The sequence below is a fragment of the Drosophila takahashii genome, chromosome X, assembly GCF_030179915.1.
Source record: "Drosophila takahashii strain IR98-3 E-12201 chromosome X, DtakHiC1v2, whole genome shotgun sequence".
Classification (NCBI taxonomy): domain Eukaryota; kingdom Metazoa; phylum Arthropoda; class Insecta; order Diptera; family Drosophilidae; genus Drosophila; species Drosophila takahashii.
In genome coordinates this window covers 19,245,795-19,272,173 of record NC_091683.1, presented here as the reverse complement: position 1 = coordinate 19,272,173, position 26,379 = coordinate 19,245,795, and the positions used below count along the sequence as shown (strand labels likewise).

General features: G+C 39.4%; 2 protein-coding genes across 2 annotated transcripts in view; both read right to left on the bottom strand.

The window, feature by feature from the left end:
- The window catches only part of LOC108060951 (beta-arrestin-1), a 44,378-nt gene extending 18,317 nt beyond the window's left edge, over nucleotides 1–26,061 (bottom strand). Inside the window, exon 1 of the mRNA XM_017146902.3 lies at nucleotides 25,940–26,061. Within this exon, the coding sequence (XP_017002391.2) occupies nucleotides 25,940–26,061 (122 nt within the window). The remainder of the gene's footprint in view (nucleotides 1–25,939) is intronic.
- Nucleotides 4,396–22,551, bottom strand: LOC123003490 (uncharacterized). Its single transcript, XM_044396104.1, has 2 exons — nucleotides 22,448–22,551; nucleotides 4,396–4,675 (listed from the first exon to the last, which is right to left on the bottom strand). The coding sequence occupies exons 1-2, from the start codon at nucleotides 22,549–22,551 to the stop codon at nucleotides 4,396–4,398; spliced, it is 384 nt and encodes a 127-aa protein (XP_044252039.1).
- Nucleotides 26,062–26,379: the final 318 nt, after the last annotated feature.

The following is a 26,379-nucleotide window of genomic DNA, read 5'->3' as shown; positions in this document are numbered from 1 at the left end:
GCAGCAGGAAACACAATTTCTATTTTTGCATAATGGGCTTCGTCTGGCGCATAACAAAAACCATTGGTATTGCCATAATAACGGCTGCCAAAACCAAAAATATGGTTACGAATGTAAGCAAAAGTATTAATTAAATTCAAATTGGAATATAGAGTTCGGCAACTTTTTGCATGGGCGTGTTTACCCTCTGTATATAAAAAGTTTTCCAGCTCGATATTAAGTTTCTCTTTCATAATTCCAAGAATTATCTGCGGAGCAGTGAATGGCATTTTGTCATTGCTTGTCCCATTTTTAATCATCAGTTGGTAAGTAAGAGAGAATTAATTAAATGGAAATTCGAACGCAGAGTTTTTATATAAAAAGTTCTACGATATTGAGTTTCTCTTTAACATTTTTCAGAATTATTTGCGATTTTTAAATTATTAGAATTAAAGTGAACATAAAAATAAAGTTTACTTTATTACCTTCTCATATTAAAAAAAAACAGTATTATTCTATTATTTTCTTTTTTTTAGTATTTGTATGTGTGCTTTGAATTTAAGAGCCAATTTAATTTGCAGCCAGGCGACAGCTTCATCAAGATGGAGATGAAACAATGAACATTGTTTAATTGAAATAAATTACTGGCAACATTTTGCTTAATTGAGTTTGGATTTAAAATGGCGTTGTTTAAGTTGTCAGCAGTGATTTCATAGTTAATTTCCGTTTGCAGCCGAACGCAAAAAATAATTAAGTCAGATTAGTGCTCTGTTTTTTTCGTATTTCGCATTTTACATAAAATATAAATCCGCTTAAATCGGATTACGGCAGTACCCTATCATCAGATATCGGTGGCTGAAGAATCTACTGTATTTGCACAGCTCTTTCTATTAAAATCAAAAAAGGATGCTATAGTCAAGTGCCTCGACTATCAAATACCCTATACTCAGCTAAATGAGTGTGACAGAGATGAAGATATGCAAGCACTGCTTGCATTCAATTATTTATTTGCTCATAACTTTTGAATGAATGGTCCAATTTAAAAATTTTCTTCTATATTTCGATAGGTGTTAATAAACACAGCAAAATGCCATTTCAAGTTTTTTAAAATCTGTAAGGATGTCAGGCTTTCAGTCTACGAGTAACGGGTATAAAAACTAATACCCTGCAGGTAAATCTAGATTCTCGATGGAGACAAAACGAAATGACAGCAATAAATCTCGGTTTAATGACGGCAACTTGAAGGGCAATTCGCCGAGAGAAGGGCCTCCAGTTAATCCGAAAGCTATGACAACGGTTGATCGATGGTGTTTGGAAAAACCAGATAGTGCTCTCAGCCTCAGCCTCAGCTTCAGTTTCCACCTCCACCACCTGGGACCATTGTGATGCAATTAACGGCCCAAGGCCAATGCCAATGCCAATGTCAATGTGGATGCGTCAAGGATAATGCAGGATGCTGGACGCTGGATGCAGGATACTGGATGCAGAAAATCAAATCGACCTCGCGGTGAAAAAGGGGAAAAAGGCAAATCGAATGAGCGGCATGTCAACAAGAGCCAAGGCCGAACGGCTGGCGGCTCCTTCGTGGGCAGGTAATTTGCTGGATTCGAGTGTGGATGCGGATGCGGATGCAGATGGCCAGGGCCAAGGGCCAAGGACCAAGGGCAGGGATCATGTCATTTCATCCTTTAATTGCATTGCCATGTAGCCAACTGACCCCAAGACCCCGAGACCCACTGACCATCGCAGGCCATCTAAATGGAAATGAAAATGGAAATATAAATGAAAATGGAAGTCGCGACGCTAATTCGATTTATACACTCGTCAGTCGGACAGTTCGATTCCGTGGGTATAGGTATGGGTATTCTGCCTCGAACATCGTACATTATTCAGCCGCAGCCGCCATTCATCGACGGCTGCTGTAGGAATACATAGTAATTAATTAATTTGCCGCATATCGGCGTGATTGATGGCGCGGTAAGCCGTCGCGGAAGTGTCAAATGCCAAACGGGGACATTTCAATCCGCTCATCCTGTCCGAACACTCAAACATGCACTTTTGTTTACAACTATTCAAGCTCTGGCTGGCAATTACAATGGTAATGGAAAGTGCAAATGGAAAGGTAAGTAATTAAATCACGGCGAATGCCTTGCTCTGCAGCGAATAATCAAAAGAGTGGGATGGGGTAAGTAAGTAATTAATTGACATCCAGTTTAGGTTGCTACTGCGTATATTGCTATTGTAATAGTTTTCCACAATTAACATTGAAGTACTTGTAACTGAAGGGAGAAAATTATAGTATCTTACAGTGGCGGATCTAGGATTTTGTTGTGGGGGGTGATAAAAATGGCAAAAAATAAAGTGTGCTAGTTTAAATGAAATCGATTGGAAATTTAATAACGAGTTTAGAAAGGTGTGATAATACATGATTGAATCTACATTTCCATTGTTTCGGTCAAAAAATTAATTATTTTTTTGTGGAAAATTGGCATCTGATTTTGGTAAAAATTTGAATTTTTCTTTTTGTCTTTTTGTTGTAACTTGGCCAAAAATGGTCCGACATCAAAAATATATACTGTTTTGAACAGATAACAAAAAAATAAATAAATCCATAATACTTTCCGTGTGATTTTGAAAAAATAAAATTTTTGCCAATTTTTAATTTTTTTATAAGGGGGTACCCCATTATTTTTTGCAAAAAATTAAAAAAAAATAAAATTTCAAGGTTTAAATGCAAATCGATTGGAAATTTAATAACGAGTTCAGAAAGATATGACAATCCATATTTGATTCAGAGTTTCATTTGTTTTAGCGAAAAAACTGCTTTGTTTCAGCGAAAAACTCGTTGCGTTTTTTTATCCATATTTGGATCAACATTTAATTTTCCGACCATTGAATTTTTAACAACCCTAATATCATTCCAATTTTCAACAATCCAATTGGAATCGATATTCCACAATGTAAATTAGATCTTAGTTTTCATTTGCTGCTCCTAAATGAAATCGTTTGCCTTCAAAGTTCTTGGAAAATGCAGCTGTCAAGTGCTTCAAACGGGAACACTTTACCAAGTATAATACAATGCCAATTAAGCCGTCAGTTTGCTGACTCATGGAGTACATGTACATGCGCGCTAATTGCTACCCACCTGGCCTAAACAGCATAATTACTTAATTTTCACCCGAATGGAAATTAAATTTGGCCCGAAATAATACCTACGGTCGGATGGGCGTCCAAAGTGGGCGGTCAACCGCTGTCACCTAATCCACTCATCCTCATTTCGAATTCTAATCCCAATCTCTCATCGCGACAAAGGTGGCTCGCGTGCTTAAGTATCGAGTACGAGTACGAGTACGAGTAGTAGGACGATACCCAGCTGGGTGCTTAGTTGCCAGCTCAGATACCCAAATCTCCATTTAGACTTTGATTTCTGGACTGCCGCATTGTTTTATTGATATTAAGTGCGCATTGTCGTGATTTGAGGAGGATTACGTTCACTCTCATTTGGATGGATTTCGAGTCGAACTTCAATTAGGTCCTTGAATCGAGGATTTTCGCTCGGAGGGTTGGAATATCGGGGCGTGGTATTTAAAAAATGTTATCATTAAACATGCCCAGCGCAGCATTCTGGCATTCTAACATTTTACTGATTTCTGCACGGAAAACAATACCAGTATTTTATTATAATAACAACCTTTTATAAAGTGAAATCAATTTGAAAATGTTTTTGCATAACTGAACAAAAAATGCCTGCATATAAATTAAGATAGACACAGCATTTGTTAATTTGCATACCATTTTGCACAATGTGCTTTATATGTATGATTTATTTATTAAATAAATAAATATTCCTCGATTGTGTTTCCTCGATTAAATTCATAGCACATGCAGGCATTTTTTGTATAGTTCTTAAGTACACTTAGTTTATGTCGTCTGTGAAATATGCTATTTTTACTAACTATTTCTTATTAATTTATGTAAATTTCTACCATATACATAATTATAATTATAATTATAATTATAGAAATTATAAATTTCAGTAGTTCTGAAATGGTAATCTCACTAACACTTTTAATTTATAATATTTATTAAATATTTATATTAAATTGTTATTTTTTTAAGAAATTTGGAAAATCTCAAATGATGTTGCTCCACTTTTCGGCCAGTGCATACCCATATCTCTCTCTTAACATCCACTTGTCAGCTAAATATTGAGCTCGCTGTTTTTATTGTCTTTTTTTCCTTCCTTTACTAAGGCTTTATTAAGGTCCCTGCTGTTTGGCAGGACATTAAGTATGCGCCCGAGTGGACCGAGCGGCATCTGTTTGGGGGTGTCTTGTGTCTTTGGTGTGTTTCTGTTTCGGTTACTGTTTCGGGATTTCTGTTTCGGGGATTCTCGGGGTGAGGGACCTAGACCAACTACCTGTGCAGCTCATGGAACTCCTCGCCGGTCTCCATGTCCAGGAGCAGCTCCTCGCTGTGGAAGCTGAGATTCGGGCTGCCCAGCGACGATGATATAGATGTTTGACACTGATTTGGATTGGGACTCGGATTTATGGAGGGCCCCTCGGATCTGGTGGCCAGTTTCGTGGAGCCCAGTGGCAGGAGGTCCATAAGCTGGGTGAAGCGGCCATGTCCCTGTCGCCTTTGGTCGGTGTGAATGTGGATGTGGACGATGTTGGTGCCACTGTCGGTGGAACTTTGGTGGGGCAATAAAATATCATCAGTATATCATCATCATCGTCGTTATCATCATGAGCAGCAGCCGTCGGATGGACAGATGGAGGTGAAGAAATGACAGAAAGTTGGTTACACGCCGCCCAAATGGGTATATGTACATATTATGTGTGGTTTTTGGGGCTTATAAATAAATAAATATATATGCATATATTTTTTTTTTGTGTGTATACAATGTACATATTTCACCTGGATATCAGTGGACATGTCGCATTTTGTTTAATTCGAGCTCGAGTTTTTATTGCCTTGTTTTTAGTGTTTTTTAGAATTATATGTATTGTATTTATCTGTTTGTTTGTTTGCTCACTCTCTGTTTGCCCGCCTGTTTATTTGTTTGTGTGCACATAAAGCTGGCCCCTTTTGCATTTTGTTTTTGTCTATTGATGCAGCCTGCTGTTTTTTTTAGCATTCATGATTTTGTCCCGCCTTTTACGACCTTTTATTTTAATGCGTCATAAAATGAAAAGTTTTCTGTTCTTTTTCTGTTTTTCCCCCTTCATGTCGCTCTTTTCGCTTGTTTGCCTCTGTACACAAATGTTAAATGGTGTTTTTATTTCGCTCGTTTTTACATATTTGCAGAGTTGGGTGGCTTTTCGTTAATCTTGCCAGTCTTATAGAGTTTCGGGCATGCGGGGCTAAGGATCAAGGATCTGGATGGGTTCTCCTTTAATTAGCCAGAAAATGTACAGGTTAAAGTCGTATTCTTAAGCATAATTATTTATTCTATTTTCTTTTTTTTTATACATAAAATGTACAGTGGACTCATTAGGCCCCCAATATATTATAATAAAGAGGGGTAAATACTAATTACGTTAGTTAAAGCGGTTAATAACGAACGATGCGGCTGTCAGTAAACAGCAGGTAATAAATAAATTATTTACCTAAATTTAATTACAGGTTATTACTTTTTAAACGACTCTATTGTTCAATATTTACACAGTGGTTCATTAAACGGAAAAATGCGAATTAAATAGAAACGTTTATTTGGGGTTTCACTTGTATTTAATTCTGCAAATAATTCGGAATCCCGTGGAAGATGCGCTCAATTGCGCTTTATTTTTTACGAAACAATATTTACTGAGTAGTGTCAATAAGCGAGGAGATTCGCGAAATTTAATTTAATTCTTTGTGCTTTTGGTATTGTCTTCATTTTAAATTAAAAAGTTACCAGACTAAGTGAATTAATATTGAGGGAAAAATGGCAATAAATGTGAATTATTAAATTACTCCACGTTTACGTGGCCCTCGACCTCAAATGGATGTTTGCTAAGTTTCCCGGAATTTCTTTTCTTAGCCCGGTATTCTTATGACGAGATTTATGTGTGTTTCCGGTGGGTCTTTTCCCTTTAGCCTTGTGATATTATTTTTATTGTAATTTTATGAGTTCTGAGCCTGGGGCGGTTTTTCCTTCGTTTTTTTCTTGTTGTTGCCGGCTGGCCTGGGAATTGGGAAGTGGAAGTGGATTTGAGCAGGAAGTGAATGTGTGTGGCTTTGGGGGATTTTTGCACGAGTATTTTGCGGCAACTGGCAAAGCCCATCATCATCAGCGGCTGAGTCAGCTGAGACAGCTTCCAATTGCGCCTTAATCAGTCAGCTGTCTCCTCTCTCCTGACTCCCGGCTCCTTTCTACTTTCTCCTTGTCTCCTTTCTTCCTTTTCCCCCGCCCACTTGTTTATCTCGTGGCCTATTGAAAAGAAATGTAGGTCTCCCTGTTGTTGCCCCACAGCTCTCTGGATATGAATTTGCACAAACGTAAATATTACGAAGCAAATAAAGAACAACTTTTATTAAAGTCCACCAATTATATTCACTTTTCTCGCTTGAGTTGGTTTTTCTTGAATTCTGATCTTTTGCGCTAACAGCAATTACCTTAATTTGTCTGCTTGTGGGGAAGGCCTTCGAAATTTAAATAATTAAGACTAGGTACTTGAAATTAAAAATAATATAATATTATAATTATATATTTTATTTTATTACCGAACGTATAAAATTAAATAATTTACTTCGTAGATATTTGCTCAACGTGTTTATTACACAACATGTTTTTACCACAATGAGTTTTTGACACTAAAATGTGAAACTTAAAAATTAAAGGTGTTTTAGAGTTGTTTCTTTGTGTAAAAAACACAATTGAGCTGTGTGTTTTAAAAAATTATATTTCACATTTTTTACACAACAACTTTGATCACACTGTAAAATACAATTGTTCATGTTTTTAATTTTACTCTAGGGGGATTTTACCTTTGATTAATATATAAAATAAAATATTTTGATACTTTCTTCCATTTCAATTTCAATTTCACTAAGAAGTACCCCTCCTCAACGCCACAAAGCCATATATTCATGCATAACATATATAGACATCCAGGCAATGGCTTTGAACCTCTTTAGAAAACTATCAAGGCGAGAAAGGAGAGTTCGAAGGCGAGAGCGAAGGCAGGCGAGTGAATAAAAAGAAAGGTAGTTCTCGTGCATGTAAATCAATAAGCTATCAATTACTTGGCCAGGGCAGAGTAAATATTGATGTGAACCTAAACTAGTGCGTTCCACATGTCCCTGTGTGTGCGACACTCGGTTTATTAATAACTCAAAATGCCAGCCGCCTCGGAAAATGGAACAAACTTGTTAGCCAGCTTGGAAAGTCTTCGGGGCACAAAGCGAATTTCCCGGTAATGGAGAAGGGGTGGAAGAGGGGGATGGGGATGAAATGGAGTCCGATTGTATACAGTGAGTGTGCAGTGTACACGCACTCATTAAATGACAATTTATGCGTTCGGGGCGCTCTCATGTATATTTAACGACAGTTGCCGCCACCTGTTTATGGCCAAAACGAGTGAGAAGTGCCAAACTGAAACCGAAACTGAAAGTGCCGAAATGAGAGCGAAAGTTGTTTCGAGCACTTGAACTTGGCCTATTGATTTGGGTCAACTTCGAGCCAACTTTAAGCCAAAATTCCTAACATTTTTGCTCGGTATACAAATACTATGCCAGTGAAGAACACTTGACTTAATCACTTTCAAAGATAAGTTCGTAATTACTTTAAAAACTTTTCATGGCTCCTTAAAGCATTAAAACAACTTCGTGGTCTGCCGTTATTAACTTTTATGCGTTTAAAGATACAATTATAACTTTTTATTCGGGGTTTTAATAATAAATAAATCCAGGATAATTACACCGTTAAATATGCCGTTTTACCATGCAAAACTGGTAAAATTAAAATTAAATAATATCATTTTGACATTCGAAATCCCAACTTGGCTACCTAAAACATGTTGCTTACATTCCGAGCATATCGAATTGGTATACCGCATATCATGTCAAAATTTATACCACATAATATCAAATTGATCATCGTTTCATATCATGTTTTTTTGGGTGTAGTCTTTTATGTCTATTATGCGTAAATCAGATTGAAATAGAGAGGTCGGAGATGTTGGGCATTAATAATCCCACCAAGTACAAACTAGCAAACTAGTTTCAGACTACCAGCAATCGACTTAACCTGATTTGGTCCTCCTAATGGGCATATTGATTGGAGAGCCGTGCCCGCATAAGTAGGCACTAGTCCCAAGTGAACTTGGGGCCGCCAGTGGAATGTTTACGGTTTTAATTATGTCGGTGTTTTCGGGGCTGCTCTACTTTTGGGAACTTTCTTTTTTGTCTGAGCCTGGAAAAACAAATGGCACCAAACGGATGAAGGGGGAGGAGCAGCTCGAGTCAAATTAGCAAACATTTTGGAAAATATTTACGCACAAAGTCTGCTCCTCCGTCAATTGGCCAAACCCAGCGATCAAATGAGCCGCAGCTGTGTACACACACGAGTCCTGTGTGCGTGTGTGTGTGTGTAGGATGTCGCATCCTGTCTGTAAATGTATCTGTGTGCGTGAGTGAGAGTGCCTTCAGGCATTTCGGTTGGCAGCCTGAAGTTTGCCGTGCCGAACTTCTTCGGAAGGGATGGGGATGGGGATGTGTGCCAACAACTTAGAAACAGCTTTGAAAAACGACAAAGTTTACTGACTGTTTTGTGTTGTGTTGTGGTTTGCAATTAGACTTTCCATCAGCTTGGTTACATTTCAATTCACGAAACAAAGTAGGAATCCAGGAGGAAAAACGAGTACACACAGTCTTTTCGACCTGAGAGCCAAATCAAAAAAGGCGGAAGCCTTAAAAGCTTAATCCACAAGGTTCTTTGGGATTTAACTTTAATGAAAAAGGAAGTACAATTTAATTGACTAATTGGACAAAAAATTCCCGGTAAATGTTAAAGGTCAAAATCGAAAAAAAGTGAGAAAAATACGTCAAAGGGTTTTTCGCAATCGATAAATTGAAAACAGTTACCAATTCACCTTGTCAACAACTGTAAAACCGCAAAACAATATAATTGCCGCTTGTAAACCAGCCATCATAAAAAATCCCCTCTAAAATGTGCAAAACAAATAACGAACTCAATCTGTCACACATCGGCCATAAAAAGGATGCCACAAAAATGGCGAATATATACATACATATTGTATACACACATATATTTCGATATGTACGATGACATGAAATGATTCGCAAAAATGATTTGATGCTAAACCAATTTGCACTTCAGCTGGGCGCTGTCCCCTCGATTGTCACGCATCGAATGCAGCGGCACGTGTCCTGGATCACGCCCCCTCCGCCCACCAGGACCACGCCCCCCGCCCACTGCCCCCCTGGCCCCCTCCGAACAGCTTAGCAAACGCTTAGCCAAGAGCAAAGTGTAACAAAATCTGTGGCATCAACATCAAGTAGCCGCCACCGCGCCATCGCTTTTCCATTTTTCCCATTTTTTCGCTTTCGTTTCCGTTTCCGCCCGCCATGTTCTCGTGTGTGTGCGTGTGTGTACTAGTGCGTGTCTGAGCACGTTAAGTGTGTGTGCTTTGAAGTTTTTTACATCTACATACAAATACAGATGCGTGCCCTCCCTTTTGGCGTAGTGTGTGTTTGCTTTGCGTTTTGTTTTGTTTGCGTTAAACCAAAAACAGAGGGAACAGAATACCCTCGTTTTTGAAGTTAACTAGCGTTTGAGTTACGCCCCCGAAAAAGTCCTGCGAACAGATTACTCAAATAAAGGCGCTGGAAGCCGCGAAAATCGACTAACTTTCGGACTTTTTGGCGACACTTATTCACTCTATTTGCCCAAGTCGAGCTTCAGGCTTAAGTTTTTGGCCAGAACTTGTCAATTAAAAAAATTAGTTGGCTTTGGGATAAATGGAATAACGCGAAAGAAATACCAAAATTAGAAGTGCAGTAAGATGGCACTTGATTTAAGTATCTCGCAATTTAATTAAAGTTCCCAGTTCCAAATTCAAAGTAATTTAAAATTTAAAACTAGGTTTTCACATGACATTTGTTGGTTGTATTATTTTTTCCCTACAAATGGAAATATTTTCAAAACTATTCCAACACCGAAATTTTAAAACTCCGAACTTCCTTTTTTTGGCATCCCATGAAACGAACATTTCATTAAAAGTGGTCATCTAGACAAAACCTTTGTTTTCAAAAGCACTACAGGACACTGAGGCATTGCCCCCTGTGGGGCAAAGCTTGTGATTTTTTTTATAGAAATGCCAAACTGGCGTAGAGTGCACTCAAAAAAAAACCAAGGGTTTCAGTGTAGAAACAGACTTTGGCTACTACACTGGACTTTTTTAAAAGGTGCAGGCCCAGCATTAAATTATGTTAATATTAGTGTTTTAATTTAATTAGTGTTTTAATTTAAGATATCTTCAAGAGTCTGTAATTTTAATCAATCAAAGCTTATGGGCCATTTAAGTAATCTGTTCGCTTTTATCCGCAAAAAATTTGGCTTGAAAAAATAAAAGGAAAGATATGTGCCTCAAAATAATGTATAGATTACCTAGGTGCTTTTTTTTTGTATGTATGAAAAATAAAGGGTTTCTTTTATTATTTATTTATTAACTTTTTTTGTGATTTTCTTTATAACATTTTCCCAGTGTGCAAATGCCCCTTTCCCACTGCCCCTGTATTTGAGTTCTTTGTGTTGATTTCGTTTCATGTTTGCATTTTGCTTCGTTCGTTACTTTTACATTTCTTTGCTTTTGCCTTTGCTTTTCTTTCGGCTTTTTCCCTTGCGAGTAGCGAAAAGCGAAAGGCGCAGGCGAAGGCGATAAGGGTCACTCGCAGGGTCCTGCCAAACAAATTAACTTACGCCTATGGCTTAAATGCGGGCAGAGTTTAACGCTCGAGCGAGGATTTAGCGAGGATTTAGCGAGGATTTTGCGTTGTGCCTCGAACTTACTTGGGCCAAAGTGACAGGAGGACAAAGGACGAAAAGACGAAAGGACGAGTTTCGAGACAGAAATTGCATTTGGCTCCAATCGCGCGTCTAATTTGCTATGAATACAAATTGAAAATTGATTTGAAAAATGACTCAAGTAACGACATATAAATGGAAGCGATTTGCCAGGTATTCGTGGGCCAAGAGAAATTTACCTGTCGTTGTTGTTTCTTACTTTACTTTATACTTTTTTACTTTTTTTACTTTTTGTACTTTTTTACCTTCAGCCCTTAAGCAGCGCGCTATTGATTTTGTTGCTCTGACCCAAATCCAGGACACACGAACGGAGCCCTGCTCCTCGTGGCATGCATAATTCACGCGCCTTAAATTGTGCTTCAACCATTTCAACCATGATTGAAGTGGGAGTGCGAGTGCGAGTGGGATTGGCAACTCGATTTGCAAGTGGCTGAAAACGTGCGAGGTGTGTGTGTCCCATGTCCCGTGTCCCGCACCAAATTAGTTTATCTTTTGATTTAAATTCCAATTAAGTCTGCCAACAACCCACCGAGCTTCATTCTTTGCCTTTTTCGGACATATTTACTTTGGCATTCGGCCACAGGGCGGATGTGGAACGCTTTTGTGTGCGCCATGAGTTTTATTAGTTTACCCATCTGCTCTGCCCACAATGGCAGTTTTATCTGGTCAGTTTTCTGTTTTCAGTTTTCAGTTATGCGAATGCACTGGCCCAATTTGTATGGCTCTAATTAATACAAAATTCCCAATGACAAATTATGCAACAGTTGAAATTAAATAAATGTATATATTTTATTGTAAATGCCAATCGATATGTTTATGCAATTTGCTTTTATCCTTCATCATTTCCTTGGATAAAGGCTATGGCAAGCGTCATAACAGAAAACGACCTGCCTTTTGTATAATTTATGATGAACCAGGCCTTTCATTGAATCCTAACCCAATGGAATACTTTGGTTCGTCGTTTAGAATGAGTATAAAAACTAACGAAGCAATTGAATTTAGATTTTACCGCATGACTGAATCATACACAGTAGTTTTTAAAACAATTTGCAAATTTAACAAGAGGGAACGCTTAGTCGAGTGGCTCGACTATTAAATACTCGTTACTCAGCTGAATGAGTGTGCATTGCAAGATCTCAGCCTTCATACGGACGGACAAATAGACGGACAGGCTAACGGACAGACTGAATCAACTCGGCTAGTAATCCTGATCAAGAATAGATATTCTTTATAGGGTCGGAAACGCACATACTTCCCAACGAATACAATATACCCTTTTCCTCTACGAGTAACGGGTATAATGAAGCCTGCTATTATCCTAAATGAAATACTTTCTTCAACTTTTCATATTTATTATGCTGATTGTTGGCTAATTTAGCTTTACCGTATAATTTGTAAAGCTATTTCGAACAAATTGCAAAATTCCACGAAAATTAAAGGTTTTGCTTGTTTTTTTTTTAATGTTCACTTTCTGCACTGATATTATTTAGCTTCCGTTGAAATGCAGCACAAGCAAACACAGAAACCGAATAACCGTTTATGGGGAATGAAATAATTCCTGGAGGATGGTGTGCGATTATTGCATTCCCACGAGGACGCCCTCGCAAACATGTTGACTATGATTAAGGACTAATTATGTTTGCATTCGTGTTAAAATGCTCCGCGCTATCGTTACATTCAGTTGGGTAAGTAAGTAGGTGGGCTAGCAAGTGTGTGTGTGTACAGCAGGTGAGATCCCGGGGGCAAGGATACAAGGATTTAAGGATATGGAGCTCTGGAGATAGCTACCTGATTTTGAGCTCGTTTACAACTACAACACACTCGGCGTCTTCCTAGAAGCAGTGAGTACGCAATTAGCAAACAGGATGGGGGTGATAATTAAATAAGTTAAGCCTCAAGGTTGGTCTATCAAACTGAAATCAAATAACGTTCAGATTGCACTAGGAAAAAACCCTACAACCACAAAATTATTATTATAAAAACTAAACTATTGTGCTAAAAAAAAAATTAATTAGATGAGTAAGTATTAAAATTATACCCACGGAACCGAAGAATTGAAGCTTCGCAGTATACAATTTATAATATTTAGTATGAACTTAATACAGACTTTACATTATATAGTTTTACTTGAATACCAATTTTTATAGATTAACTAGTACATTTCAACTTTTGTTTGTGGAGTTCCGGGAGTTAAAGTGCTATATTGGCGAAAGATGAAAAGCAAAAACCAGCTATATATTTAGTTGCCCAAATTCCTTTCAATGCGGGTAATAAAGTTCCTAATGGCCAATGCCTTGAGAGCCATAATCTTTTACTGGGCTTAGCGCCGAAATTAGACTCAACTGGCCAGGCGAAAATGGCTAATAACTTTTATTTGCACAGCTACTTAATGTCGTAGGCTTAACTGACGAAAGTCCTGGGCATAACTTATTTATGGCAAACAGGCTGCCGAATCGTACAGAAAACTCAATTGTTTTGCCTGCTGAAATTGCACCAAAGTTAAAGCTAAGGTTTAAAGCTAAAGAGAAAAATGTGTGTAATTTAGCGAGCAGCTGTGTGTTTTTTAGCTGGGAATTTGTAAAGGCAGCGCTAAAACATTTTCATAGAACACTTGGCAGCGTCTTTAATTGCCAGACTAAGGCCAATTCATTGCCGCCCTTAACGCTTCATCCTACTATCCTGCCATCCTGCCGTCCTTTGCTGATGTCAAAACAGGACCTTGCTTCCTGGCTGACAGCCTGAGCTTTTTTCGGACAGCTTCCGCTTGGCAGCGTTTTAGCTTTCGCTTCGTTTTGTTGCTAAATTGTTGCCGAGCACTAATCCCTTTGAGGGCTTTGCTCGAATCCAAAAACGATTATGCAAAAGTGCGAGTGGTCAAGGGAGGCGGAGGATCCAGGATTCAGGATCCAGCATCCAGCGTCCAGAATTCCGATCCTGGCAGCAAATATTGCCCTCCACTGAGCCTTTGTTGCCGTCGCATAATTAAATACAAAATGCGTTTAATTATGAGTGCCATGTGGGCGGAGCTCCTCCCCTCGCCCAAGGGAAATAAAAATGGAAAACAATATCAACGCACACACACAAACTACTTACTGCACATACAGATGTCACACACACACACACAGACAATGGGGCGTTGATGCATTGCATTTTAATGATGCTGCTGCTGCTGTTGCTCCACTTTCATTCTTTGTGGGGGCAGCACCCTCTACCACCCACCGCCCACCACCACCCACAATGTCCTGCCGCCCCCTCCTCTCCCTCTCTTTAGCAATTTGATTTCAATTTCGACTTTGTTGTCGTTGATTATGTTCCTCTGCCGACTGCCAGTGTTTTTCCCAGTCATTTGATTAGTGCGAGGAATTGCGAGCAAGGATAATGAAAATAAATAGCAAAAAGTGTCGATGATGAGATTGCTTTTGTGGTCCATCTGTGTGGGCAGCCAGGCAGCAGGGCAGCAAAAAAGCGAGGAAAACAATGTGGCTATTGCTATTTCTGTGACAAATAATAGGCTTAAGGGTGGAATAACTATAACTGCCTGCTCGCAGCAAAATAACAATCTGTGTGTCCTGTGTCCTCTCACAAGCATAGCATTTACAATTTTCCAGCTTTTCTTTTCTTTCCTCCTTTCCTCGATGGATAATTTTCCCTTAAGGCCCCAATAAAAAATGCCTTCATGGCCTATTTAAAACGAATATTAGACTTTGTGTTATTTTTTAATAAAATAATCCTTATACAAATTTATGTTGCAAAAAAATATAGTTTGGGTGTTTTTTGACCTATTACCTTGTACTCTTGGGAATATTATTTCTTAAATGTTTCTGAATTTGGAATTAAATTTTATGAAAATCGGACAACTATATCTTATAGCTTCCATAGGAACGATCGGAAAATGAATGGAAAAGTAATTGGAAACAAATTATAGCTTCGTTGATGCTTATTCCAAAAAAATATTCTTTTTAATATTTCAAAATTTTGAATTAAATTTAACAAAAATTTACTATAAATGAGAAAGAATCGAAAAATTAAAGCCAATATAATACGAAACCAATTAATATTTTCTTTGTTGTAACTGATACTCAAAAAAATCTTAATTTAACATTTTTTGTATTTTGTAATTTAAAGGGAATATTCTGAAAATATTATTTCTTGCTTTAATTAACTTTCAAATAGTCGTGTTTCGTAAAAGAGAATTTTATAGGTTTGTCAGAAGACATGTTTGCACTTTATTTCCTCCCCTTTCCGCTTGTTTTCACAATTGCCTGAGCTTTTTTCTCTCAACTACTAATTGTACATGTAAATATTTAATTTCTTGCCTGGATGCCGTCTTTTTTTTCTTTGTATGGCCGTGTTCACTCGGTGGTTTTTAATTATGCGACACAGCAAAACACCACAATAAAAACCCACACACAAGTTCACATGCGAATTCCGGCATTTGTATGCCTACCCGAAAAAAAAACGAGAAGAGAAGAAATTTTGGGCTCGGGAGGAAATGATGGCGCCACTTGGCCGCCATTGTTGTCGCGCTAAATTGCAGGACCCTCCGCCCTTTTCCCCTTTTCTCCGCCCTCCACAAGGGCACACATTTTCCTCCTTTCTCCTCGGCTTTCCCCTCATATATTTTAACTTTTGCACATGTGAAAAGGAAAAGGAAATTTCATCCTGCCCGGCTTGGCTTGGCTTTCACGACTTTCGCGACTCCGTTGGCCTGTCACAATGGCAATATGCAGATGTCTGGCAAGCCCTTATGGCCTAACCGCCGCCCATCTGCCAGGGCCACGCCCCCTGCCCCTCCCCCTCCCAACGCCCCTTCGCCGACGTGACGTATGCGTACCTTTTTCATTTATATTTAAATGTCACCAAAAGCCTTGCGCCGCGCAAATAAAATCATCACAGAAATTCAGAAGCCAGCTGAAAGGAAAATCATTTCTTTCGGCCCCGGAAAACCTTTATTAATTAAGTCACATACCCGAAATCGTTATAAGTACCGGCACACAAAAATGCCTAATGAATTAACTTTGATAATTAGAAACACCCCTTAGCTGGAGTAACTAATTAAATTTACTGAGGTTTTATTTTATCAAATGCCTAAAATATGTATAAACATTTGCAATACAATTATTTGGTTGGCAAAATGCCACAATTAAGCTCAAGTTGGATCAAGTTACACAAAAATATTTCCTTACAGGAATATTATTTTATTTTTCTCTTCTAAGCGAATATTCATTGAAATATTTCTAGTTTGGTGACGACAGCTTGGTGAAAATGTCAGACGACATGCATAATTTTTGAATGCCTTTCAGCTGGAACATATTTGATGTAAAATTATGGCAGGTCCTAGGTCGCAGTGGCTAGGAGCTAAAAGCTGGTAGCTAGAAGCCTACCAAAGTGCGCCAGGCATATCAATATCGGGCCCCTGGGAGCGGAAGTGGCAACGGAATGGGAGTTGATTCCGAGGCATTAGAGGCAAAGCAATTTAAGAGAGGCCCACAAGGACGACACTGAGCCAGCCTGTCGTTTCCTGATGGGATGCAGTCGTCTGGAGGAGGAGGAGTGGCAGGAGGAGCAGCAGGATTAGGCTGAAACCGAGAGGACGTGCATGTTCATTCTTGTTCACTTGGGCGGCCTGTTGCATATTTCATGGCGCCTCAAATGAAGCACTTAAGCTGACAACATCTCGAGGGGGGGACAATTCAAGTGGCTGCCGGCACAGTGGAACAAAATACAGAAATTCATGGCATAATACATAAAATTGTATTTATTTATTTTCCATAGTTACTTTCCTTTTGCTTTATTTTATTATATTTTATTTTGAAAATATATATCCCTTTTTAACACATTTTATACCACTGTGCTATTATATATATATCAAATTGGCTTAGGCACATCGGAATTGCGAACGCATAATCTACCTCGCTTTTGGGAAACACTTAGGCCCAACACGGAGGAAATGTCGCGGGCTTGTTAAATAAAGAGATACTGCAAGGCATTTGGGATTATATCTCAGCAAGGACAATACAACTGCGATGATGGGAAAGGAAGTTATTGAGAGTTATCAGAAGAGGCTTTTGATTTTCCATCACATTCGTTCAGTTTAAAATTTATCAACTACTTTAAATATTAATTGTGCTAGCAAAAAGTTTCTATAGAACTTGAGAATATGAAATCAAATGGTTGAGCTGTATAAAAAATAGAGCAAGCATAATACAATCAACTGTTTAATCAAAGGGAAACTCGATGAACCATTTAAGATTGAAAGACCGGCTTAAGTGGCCAGGACCCCCATCCCCCAATCCACTCATCATCAACCCATTCTCCACCTCATCGATGGGTCAGCCATCGATTTTCAGCGGGGAAGAGTTGAGAAATGGCCATAGGCGAACGCCAAAGTTCACAGCGAAATCATTTCATCAAGAAATTGACTGAGGCTAAGGCCTCGGCCCTAACAACAAATTGGCGCCCAACGAGGGGCCCGAAAAACTTAAAAAACAACAGCAACAATCGAATCCAATAAAGGCCAACTGAATAACAACTGAATAACGGCTATAAGTGAAACACGAAGGCGGCGAGGAAAACAAAAACAGAAACGAAAAGGAAAACTTTTAAGTACGCTATTAATGTTTAATTCGAGTTATTTAAGTTGGGCACTTAATTTAGCCTGGGCCAGATGCGACTGGAATGGCATGGAGTGGAATGCTGTCGATATAGTTCTCTCCAATTCCTATCCCTAACCGAAAAGAAAAAAAAGAAACCCACTCCTCTCCCGGTGCGTGACCTTTTCTTATTAAATGTTAATCATAAAGGCCCAAACCAAATGGCTGCCGCTGCCCCCGGAATGGTGAAAATTGAACTGAAACGGGCTTATCGCCTTGTCTGCCACGCCCCCATTCGGGAGCCATCCCATACCGCCCCTACCCCGCCCCCCCTTTTGGCCAATGAAGTTGTCTTATAATCCGGTAATTAATTTCTGCGGTCTCCGGAATTGCGATGAGGATGGAGAGAACTGAGGATTGGGGATTGAGATTGGGGGAGGGTCTAATGAAAGGCAATGAAAGTGCCCAAGTGACAGGATAACAAATTAATAAACTTTCGGCTGCGGCAACAGCTCGTGAAATTCGACTAGAAAGCCCTGCCATTGATCATTGTAGCCAACTGGCTACCACATGCTGAGAACACAGAGAAAAATATTATTAAGTTTCTCTAGATATATATTAATCTGTATATTCTTTTTGGAAAAAAATATAGTTGGTATAAATTAAATTTTCGTATGACTAATTTTTAAATTGTGAAAAGAATAAGTTGCTTTCTTTTCAAAATTTTAAAATTATTTTATTAAATTTTTATAGAGGGAAAAATTTTAAATCAATTTTAAATAAAGCAAAGTCAATATATTACTTTTCAAACATATATATAAAGTTCTATGAACCTATTTCGAAAATGTTTCTAATTTTTAAGCTTAACCTTATAAAGATTTAATTTTCATTTTATTTGTTTCTTTACTCCTTGTATTATTTCGAAAATGTTTCTAATTTCTAAGCTTAACCTTATAAAGATTTAATTTTCATTTTATTTGTTTCTTTACTCCTTGTATTATTTCATCGATCTCGAACGATCCCTATAAACTTTGCCGTGTGTCCTTATAACTTTGGATCTGCAAGTGCTGTCGGCACTCAGCTACGTTTCATTGGATCGGAATTGTTTTTGACAGGCAAGCTGTTACCAACGTTTCGCCATCGTAAAAAATGTCCTTGAAAATTTGTCAATTTTTACGGCCAAGGGAACTGCAGTGAGTCCCCTATCCCCAACCCAAAGTATTCCCATACAAAATGAGCTTTTCAAGGCCAAAGTGAAGAGGACAACATGAAAACACGTTGCCTAATTAGACTAGATATAAATTAGTTGACTTATTGACTTATTTTTCACGACATCAAAGTGTCGACAGAGGATTCACAAAGCATATGTGCACTCTATTCAAATAGTTCTCAAAGGTATATTTTGTATGTGGCAAAAAGGGGCTCCATTGAATTGCAGAGCTGGAAAAAAACCTCCGGGTTCCGGGAAACTTAAATGTTCAGATTTGCATCGTTATTCAGAGATTATAGGTGTCGTTGGAGCTCGAAATAAATGGCTGCAATTAAATCTGGACTGGAAATTATGTTCACAGACGCTGGCCTTAACTATCCACTTCCATAAAGACTCCTTTGTGTTCATTTAATCTGCCATTCTGACATTCTGACCGCTGGCCAGAAGGAGCTTGGGATATGCAAACTGGCAATGCAATCGAGGGATTTAGTGATTGCTAAAATGTTTCTGGCAGCCACTTGGCAGGGGAAAACGTAGAGAAAACGGAGATTGGTTCAAAGCACATATCTGGTTATCTGGTTATCATGGTTAAATGGTTATCTGGTTAAGGCAGCGAACCACCTGCAGTTTTCCACTTTTCCGCTTTTCAGCACAAGCAAATTAACAAGCAAACGTTGATAACAACTGCAGCTGAAACTGAAACTGAAGCTGAATCGGAAGTGCAAGGGGATGGGGAAGCGGAAGCGGAAACGGAAACGGAAATCGCCCGAGCAACCAGCGAGAAAACAAGAAATGATAAAAAGGCGGTTGCAAAACAGCAAACCAGCTGCAAGTGACGCGGGGACAGGACTCAAGGAGTCAAGGATCCAAGGACTCGGCGACTCAACAGGCAACTGGCAAGAAGATGGGAATAACATTTGTTGCGCTTTGTGCTTTGCTCTTTGCCTTCCAATCGCCAATCGCTGCCAGTTGTCCAGTGTCCTTTTGTGAAATGTCCTTGGAGCTGTTCTTTCCTCCCCCTTCCCCCCTTTTCTCACGCAGCTGGCCGCATTGTCACACGCTCACGCTCCACGCATTCAGCCTAATCGATAGCAATCAATACATTTTGTGCGGCTACTCCGAAAACTGTTGCACACTCTCGATGTGTGGATATGGGGGTTGAATTTCACCTGGGAAATTCCACTTCGAGCTCTGGGAAAAAATCCTGGCCAAAGTCACGACCGACAAAAAGAAACTGATTGACTCGCCGCGGGTTACGCATTAATTCGAGGCAAAGCCAACACATTTTTCCTTATACCCAAAACCCAAAGCACACACACCCACAAAGCGATCGAATCACATTCATATCTATTTATTATGTCGCACTCCGTCGGGGGTTTCGACCACCTACCAGCGGTCTATTGACAAAAATCCACAAGCCAGCGGAATTCGATGGTGTGAACTAAGTTCTTCCTGCCACCATGCGATGCTCTTTCGTTGGTTTTAGCCGGGAAAAACTATTATATTTTCATATTTAAGATATTGGGAATCCAGAGTATGGTTATGGGAGGGATTTCAAAACAAATTTTTAGGTTGCAAACTTTTTAAATACCTATGAATATCATATTATATCGAGATTAATTAATTTTATTTAGGAAAAAAAAATCGTAAAAATCAATTAGTTATCAATTAGTTATTCCCATTTTCCCGTAATAAACATAGAAAAACAGCTTAATTTTTAATTTATGCCCAGCTATTCAACCCACAGGTGGTTCCTCAATTTTAAGTTCCAAGTTTGTAAGTATTTTGATGATAATCAGCTGGGATTGGATTACCAACTGATGGGCAATGGAATTCTACCCCTTCTACACCGAAGGGTGTGATAATAAAGTGAAAATCGAAAGAGAGCAAAGCTGAACGACAAAATTTCAATGGCGATTTATTACCGTTTCCAACGTCAACCATATCTTCGTATATATGTAACATGGGATATATGTATGTATGTTTGTGGGACGTGTGGTTTGTGTGTTTCAGCTTTTGGTGACGACAAAGGCGTCACACAAACAAAAAAATCGATGGTGCGGCGACCAAAATAAAGTCCGAAAAAACCGAAATAAAGGGTCCAACAAGTATGGGGTGCATAAACATTTTTTATATAAACTTTTTCCAACCCAACCATAGATTTATCTCGCCAAACTGTTGGTAATTAGTCTATAATCTCACAGCCAGGCCACTGAGTTGGTATTCCTGTATTCCTGGCGTTGATGTTGCTGCATCGTCTGTTTGTGACGCCAGTTGGCCCTGTAGGTCTGTTGTATAGGCCTGGCTTAAAGTGAGACAAAGGGCGTCTGTGCCTGACTGCTCGACTAGCCGACAAAGGCAGATTGGCAGTCAGAAGGCCTTTGACGTGGGAGTTGCAGCGGGCCAAGGAAAAAACGCACTTCTATTAAACTACTAGACGAATCCTTAAGCCTCGCAACAAAGTCTAGGGTCTATTTGTATTTTTTGTAGCAGCTTAAAGGAAGGGATAGTCAGTGAAGGAAAGAAAAAAGGAATAAAAAATAAAATTAAAAATAAATCGAACTAAACACTTTAAAAAATTTAAAAAACTAAAAACACATTAATAAGTTTAATAATAATAATTAAATTATTATTTCAATTTTTAATAATTGGTTCTCATTTAATTTCAATTTAAATGCAATTTAAATAATTAGGCTAAGAAAAAGAAGAATGAAAACACATTAATAAATTTAATAATAATATTTTATTTAATATTTCAATTTTTAAAAATTGATTTTCATTCAATTTCAATTTAAATGCCATTTAAATAATTAGGCTAAGAAAAAAATGAAAAACACTAAACAAAGTTTTAATGACTTTAAAATATGTGCTATTAATTATAGATTCTCTCCAGGCTAGCATAAAATATGACTTAAAAAATCCTTATAAAATGCTAACAATTAATAAATCATCATTCATTTACTAGAGATTACGGTATTACTGCCTAAACCCTAGGACAACACGTCGTATACTTAATGCGTATACGTTATGGCCCGATGCCCGCAAATGGCAGTAAGTAAAGATGAAAAGCAACTGGTCGAATGGGAATTTCCAGCTTAGATACCGATGCCATTGGCCATTGTTTCTTGTGGTCGCTGCTTTATTACCCCTCGCTGGCTGCCAGTCCCAGCTTTTTGTCGCCTTTGCCGGTGTTCGGTGTTCGGTGTTCGGTGTTCGGAGCTCCTAAGTAAGGGTAAGATGCCCTTGTGGTATTCCGGCATGCGTTCAACACCGTTTGTGAATCCCGTCACGTTTCTGGGTTTTACTTCAAACACCATTTTGGCCAATTGCTTCTTCCGCTCGGCGCCTTGTCCTCTGAGTCCTGCCAGTCCTGCGAGTCCTTCGAGTGGACCATAGTCATAGTCATGTTCGAAAAGTTACATTCTTGTATTTGCTTAGGAAAAAGCATTTAGGGATTTTCCAAGTGATTTATCTACCAAATATTATACAAAAAATATTTCATTTTATTTTTGAAGCCTATCAAAAATATATTTTTAGTATTTATAATTTTCGCAATTAGGGCAAGTGCATGTCTGGAGGTTCAGGTCCCAAGTCTCCTCAAATGCTGTGTCAAAGTTCAGCAACTACAACCTTTGGGCTCGTTTGCCTGGAACTGATTTCGCTCCATTCCACTCCAATCGCTTCACATGCATGTCCGCATCCACATCCACATCCACATTCGCGTCCACATCCATGCTCGCGTCCTTGTGCGTTTAATTGTGGCACTGTGTGTCTGTGAACATAAGTAGTCAAGGGCACGTGGTGGGGTCAAGTTCTGGTTTCTGGTTTTCGGATTGGCCATCCGTCCACTGAATGCCAATGCCACACTGGGAAGTGAGAAGTGGGAAGTGGGAACAGGGAACTGGACGCATCCAACGGATTTAGCAACCGTAAATCACTGTTCAGAGTCCCGAGCTGCTGCCATAATCGCAGTCACGGCCAGATTCCCGCTCCTCCATTGATTAGAAATCACATTCACATTCGCATTCGCTTTCGCATTAGCTTCCTGTTTGGTCAATTGAATCCGATTCAATTGTGTGAACAGTTGATTGCCAGCAGATGTCGATTTCCATACGAAACACGAGTGCGCACACATATTCGCCTTCCATTTTCCCCACTGAGCCGGCTTAAGTATGCCATACCTGCCTCGATTTTGATTTTGCTCTTGATTTTGATGCCAGCACATTCCATTTTGGGTGCTCAACACCCGAAAAACACCCGAAAACTACCCAACCGACGAAGGAAACTCGAACTGAGGAAACTTTATAATTCGCAGACGGCCAAAAGATGATGAGATACAAGGATACCCATAAAGTTTTCACCCAAAAAAAAAAGGGTTGGCAAAGGAAGTCGACTTTATAGAGATTTTTATCAGTGATCCATTGGCAGCAGCTCGAATATTTACTGCCTTCCCCCTTTCAAAATAAAAATGTGTGCTCATCCACTTGGCAATTCTGGAAACAATTGGGCTGCCTTCATTTGGCATCTTCATAAATAAACTGAATTACCGTATATTTTGTGCCCACTTGCTGACTGATTGAAAGTGTTTCGCTATCGCTCCAAAGAAATAAATATTGTCTATAAATTGGTCATTATATAGAGATTCCGGGCTTAATTTCAAGTTAAGCTAATCATTCTTGCCCCACAGACAATGTTATTTACTCGGATTCATCAAAATATGCAAAGCAGCTAATAACTAATAATTTCCATTAACAATTTGGCAGTGGGAAGCTGGGAAGATGGGGAGTGGAAAGTGGAAACATGGGGATTCCATGTTCTCATCCGGCTCATCTGGCAGCCAGCTCACGTGCCATGTCCAAAAGCCAGGGGCTCATTGTCAATTCCGAATACATGGCAAAACGGGGGGATCCTTGCTTAAAGATATGCTTAATGCTCGGGCAGCAATAAATCGTGGGATTTTGCCTGAAAAATCATCGGAAGCAAGGCAAAATGGGGATGTGGATGAGGATGTCTGCTGAAGAGTTGTTAATTATGCTGTCAAATCTCGGAAGAAGGAGGAGCCATGACAATGTTGACTATCCCCGAACCATCCTGGGTATACAAGTATCCAAGTATCCAAGTATCCAACTATCCAACCATCCGGCAGGACAAACACTACCCGTTCGCTGCCGAACAATGGATGTGCATAAAGTCAACAATAGTGCGACACTTGGCCCGCCCTTTTGGATAACTTTCGGGTTATAACATGGCTGCAATCTCGAAGGATCCATCGCTTTGATGTCCCTCCAATTAGGTATTTAATTAAAAAAAAGAGAAAAAGAGGGAGAAATCAAACAGAACGCCCCGCAAAGTGTCAATTGCAGTGCCGAGTGCTGAATGCTCAATCCACGGAATGAGGCAATGATTGAGTGCTAGGCGATGACAAGGACGAGGACGAGGACGAGGTCCCCGGGGGCCTGAAGTCCTGAAGTCCGGAAATGAAAGTGGGACGAAGGGGCGCGGGTTAGCAGCTGATGAGAACTCAGCCGGAAGGAGAAACAGAAGTGAAGTTTCAAGGGGACAACACGGTGGCAAACAGGTCGAAACTTTCCACCGAGCGGTGGAAACTCGCCAAAGTTCAGCTTCAAATGGGATTTTCCTTACTAATTGACCCCAATGACATAGAAACACACGCAGACAGTGCCGCTCGATTATTGACAGAGGCAAACTTAAATAAAGTATTATTCCCACTTAATTGCAAATAAAGATTGTGCTCTTTCTTTTTGAAAGGCACACAAACTAATGATAGGGAATTGATTAAATTGAATTTCGAACTGTTTATTATTTGAAGTAAGTATAAAATATATATACAATAAACCAACACTATAGAAAGAAGTGTTTTATGATCTGAGTTAATTCTTTCTATTTTAAAGTGAGTTTTTTATATATTTTTAGATAAGTATTTATATTGTCAGTGCAGTTCAGTCTACAGTTAAATAAAGACCTTAAATGCTTTCTAAATACTATACAATAAAACTTCTATGAAATTTATGAAATAAATACAGGGTAACTTCTGATTTGACCATGAGGTGTGCTTTAGAAATAAATGTATGTTGATCCGGCCATAAATTACATTGCGATAGGCGCTGAGCAATCAGTGGGTAATAAGGCGCACGCAGATAAGATCTCTCCCATTCATTTTCACCCCTGAACTATAAAGCTCACACATCAACACATTATTTTTCCCTTAATAAGGTTTTTTGACAGATTGCTAAATTTTTCATTTAATTTCCCTGCTGCTCTTTAACCGAACTATTGTTAGACTGGGGATAAAAATACGCCGACAGGCAAAACAACACCCAAGTTAAAGGGGCGAAAAAGGTTCGGGTTCGGGATCTGCGTACCTGGAATTGGGGATGTCAACCCCTCCGCTCCATGGAGAGTTCCGAAAAGATTTCGTTCCCCTCGTGCTTTAAGGTCCAATTGGGGAGTGGCTGTTGTCTATTTATAAAGCCTCCCTAATTGGAGTCCCCCACCAAATGCAAAGTGTGTTAACTCGTTTTGGCCTTTGGAAGCATGGGTTTTATGTTTTGGGTTTGAGTTTGGGCTTGGGAGTGGGTTGATAAGGCTTAGGATCTAAAGAGAGGGTGCACTTAGGCTAAATTACATCGGCGTCATAAAAACTGGTGCCATTTCGTAGGGTTCGCTTTTAAAAACATTGATTTCTTAGAGGGTATTTCCAAAATTATTATACATTTTACAAGGGCTATTAACATATCTATATACCATTTGATTTATTTTACAACTTAGCTTAGCCTTCCTGGTTTGATGAGGGATGAATCTTTTTAAAATGCTGATACTAAGCGATTGCTATATAAAATACGATTATAATATGCAGGTAATGTGGATAAAATGGTTAGTAATATGCGCATGCTACTATATTGTAATTGGGTTGCTTTCATTCGGGCCAGTTGAATTGCGTTGAGTGGCCTTTTTCTGGGTTCTGGCCAGACTAGGCCCACCTTTGGCTCCGCTTCCTTGACATCGCATGCCCAATTAGCTAATGGATATTGACAAGGACGCACAGAGAAGGGGGAAAGGGGATGGAGATGGGGAAAGGGGAATGGAATCCGCTTGACTCACCTGTCGCCGTGCGAGTCCCTGTCCCTGTCCCGTTCCAGTTCCGGATTTGGGTTGGCCGGAGCAGGGGCTTCCGATCCAGATCCGGATGCGACGGCCGATCCCGATGCCTCCTCCACTTCCATCTCCACCTGCACTTCCGGTTCCGGTTCCGCTCCCTGTGCAGATCCGCAGCTGCTGGCCTGAGTCTCCTGCTCCTGCTCCTTCTCCTTATCCTTCTCCTGCTCCTCAACCTTGCGTCCTGCGTCCTGCTCCTGCTGCTCCTGCTTGTCCGACATCCTTTCTCTACTTTCCTTGGCTCCTGCTGGCTAAATATGGACGGGGTCCTTGGCGAGAGTACAGAGATGCCCAAGTGTTGTAATTGTTTTCTAATAATATCTCTCGCTACTGCAGCAGGTATCCAGTATCCCAGTATCCCACCAGTGAAAACCAAACCAAACGAA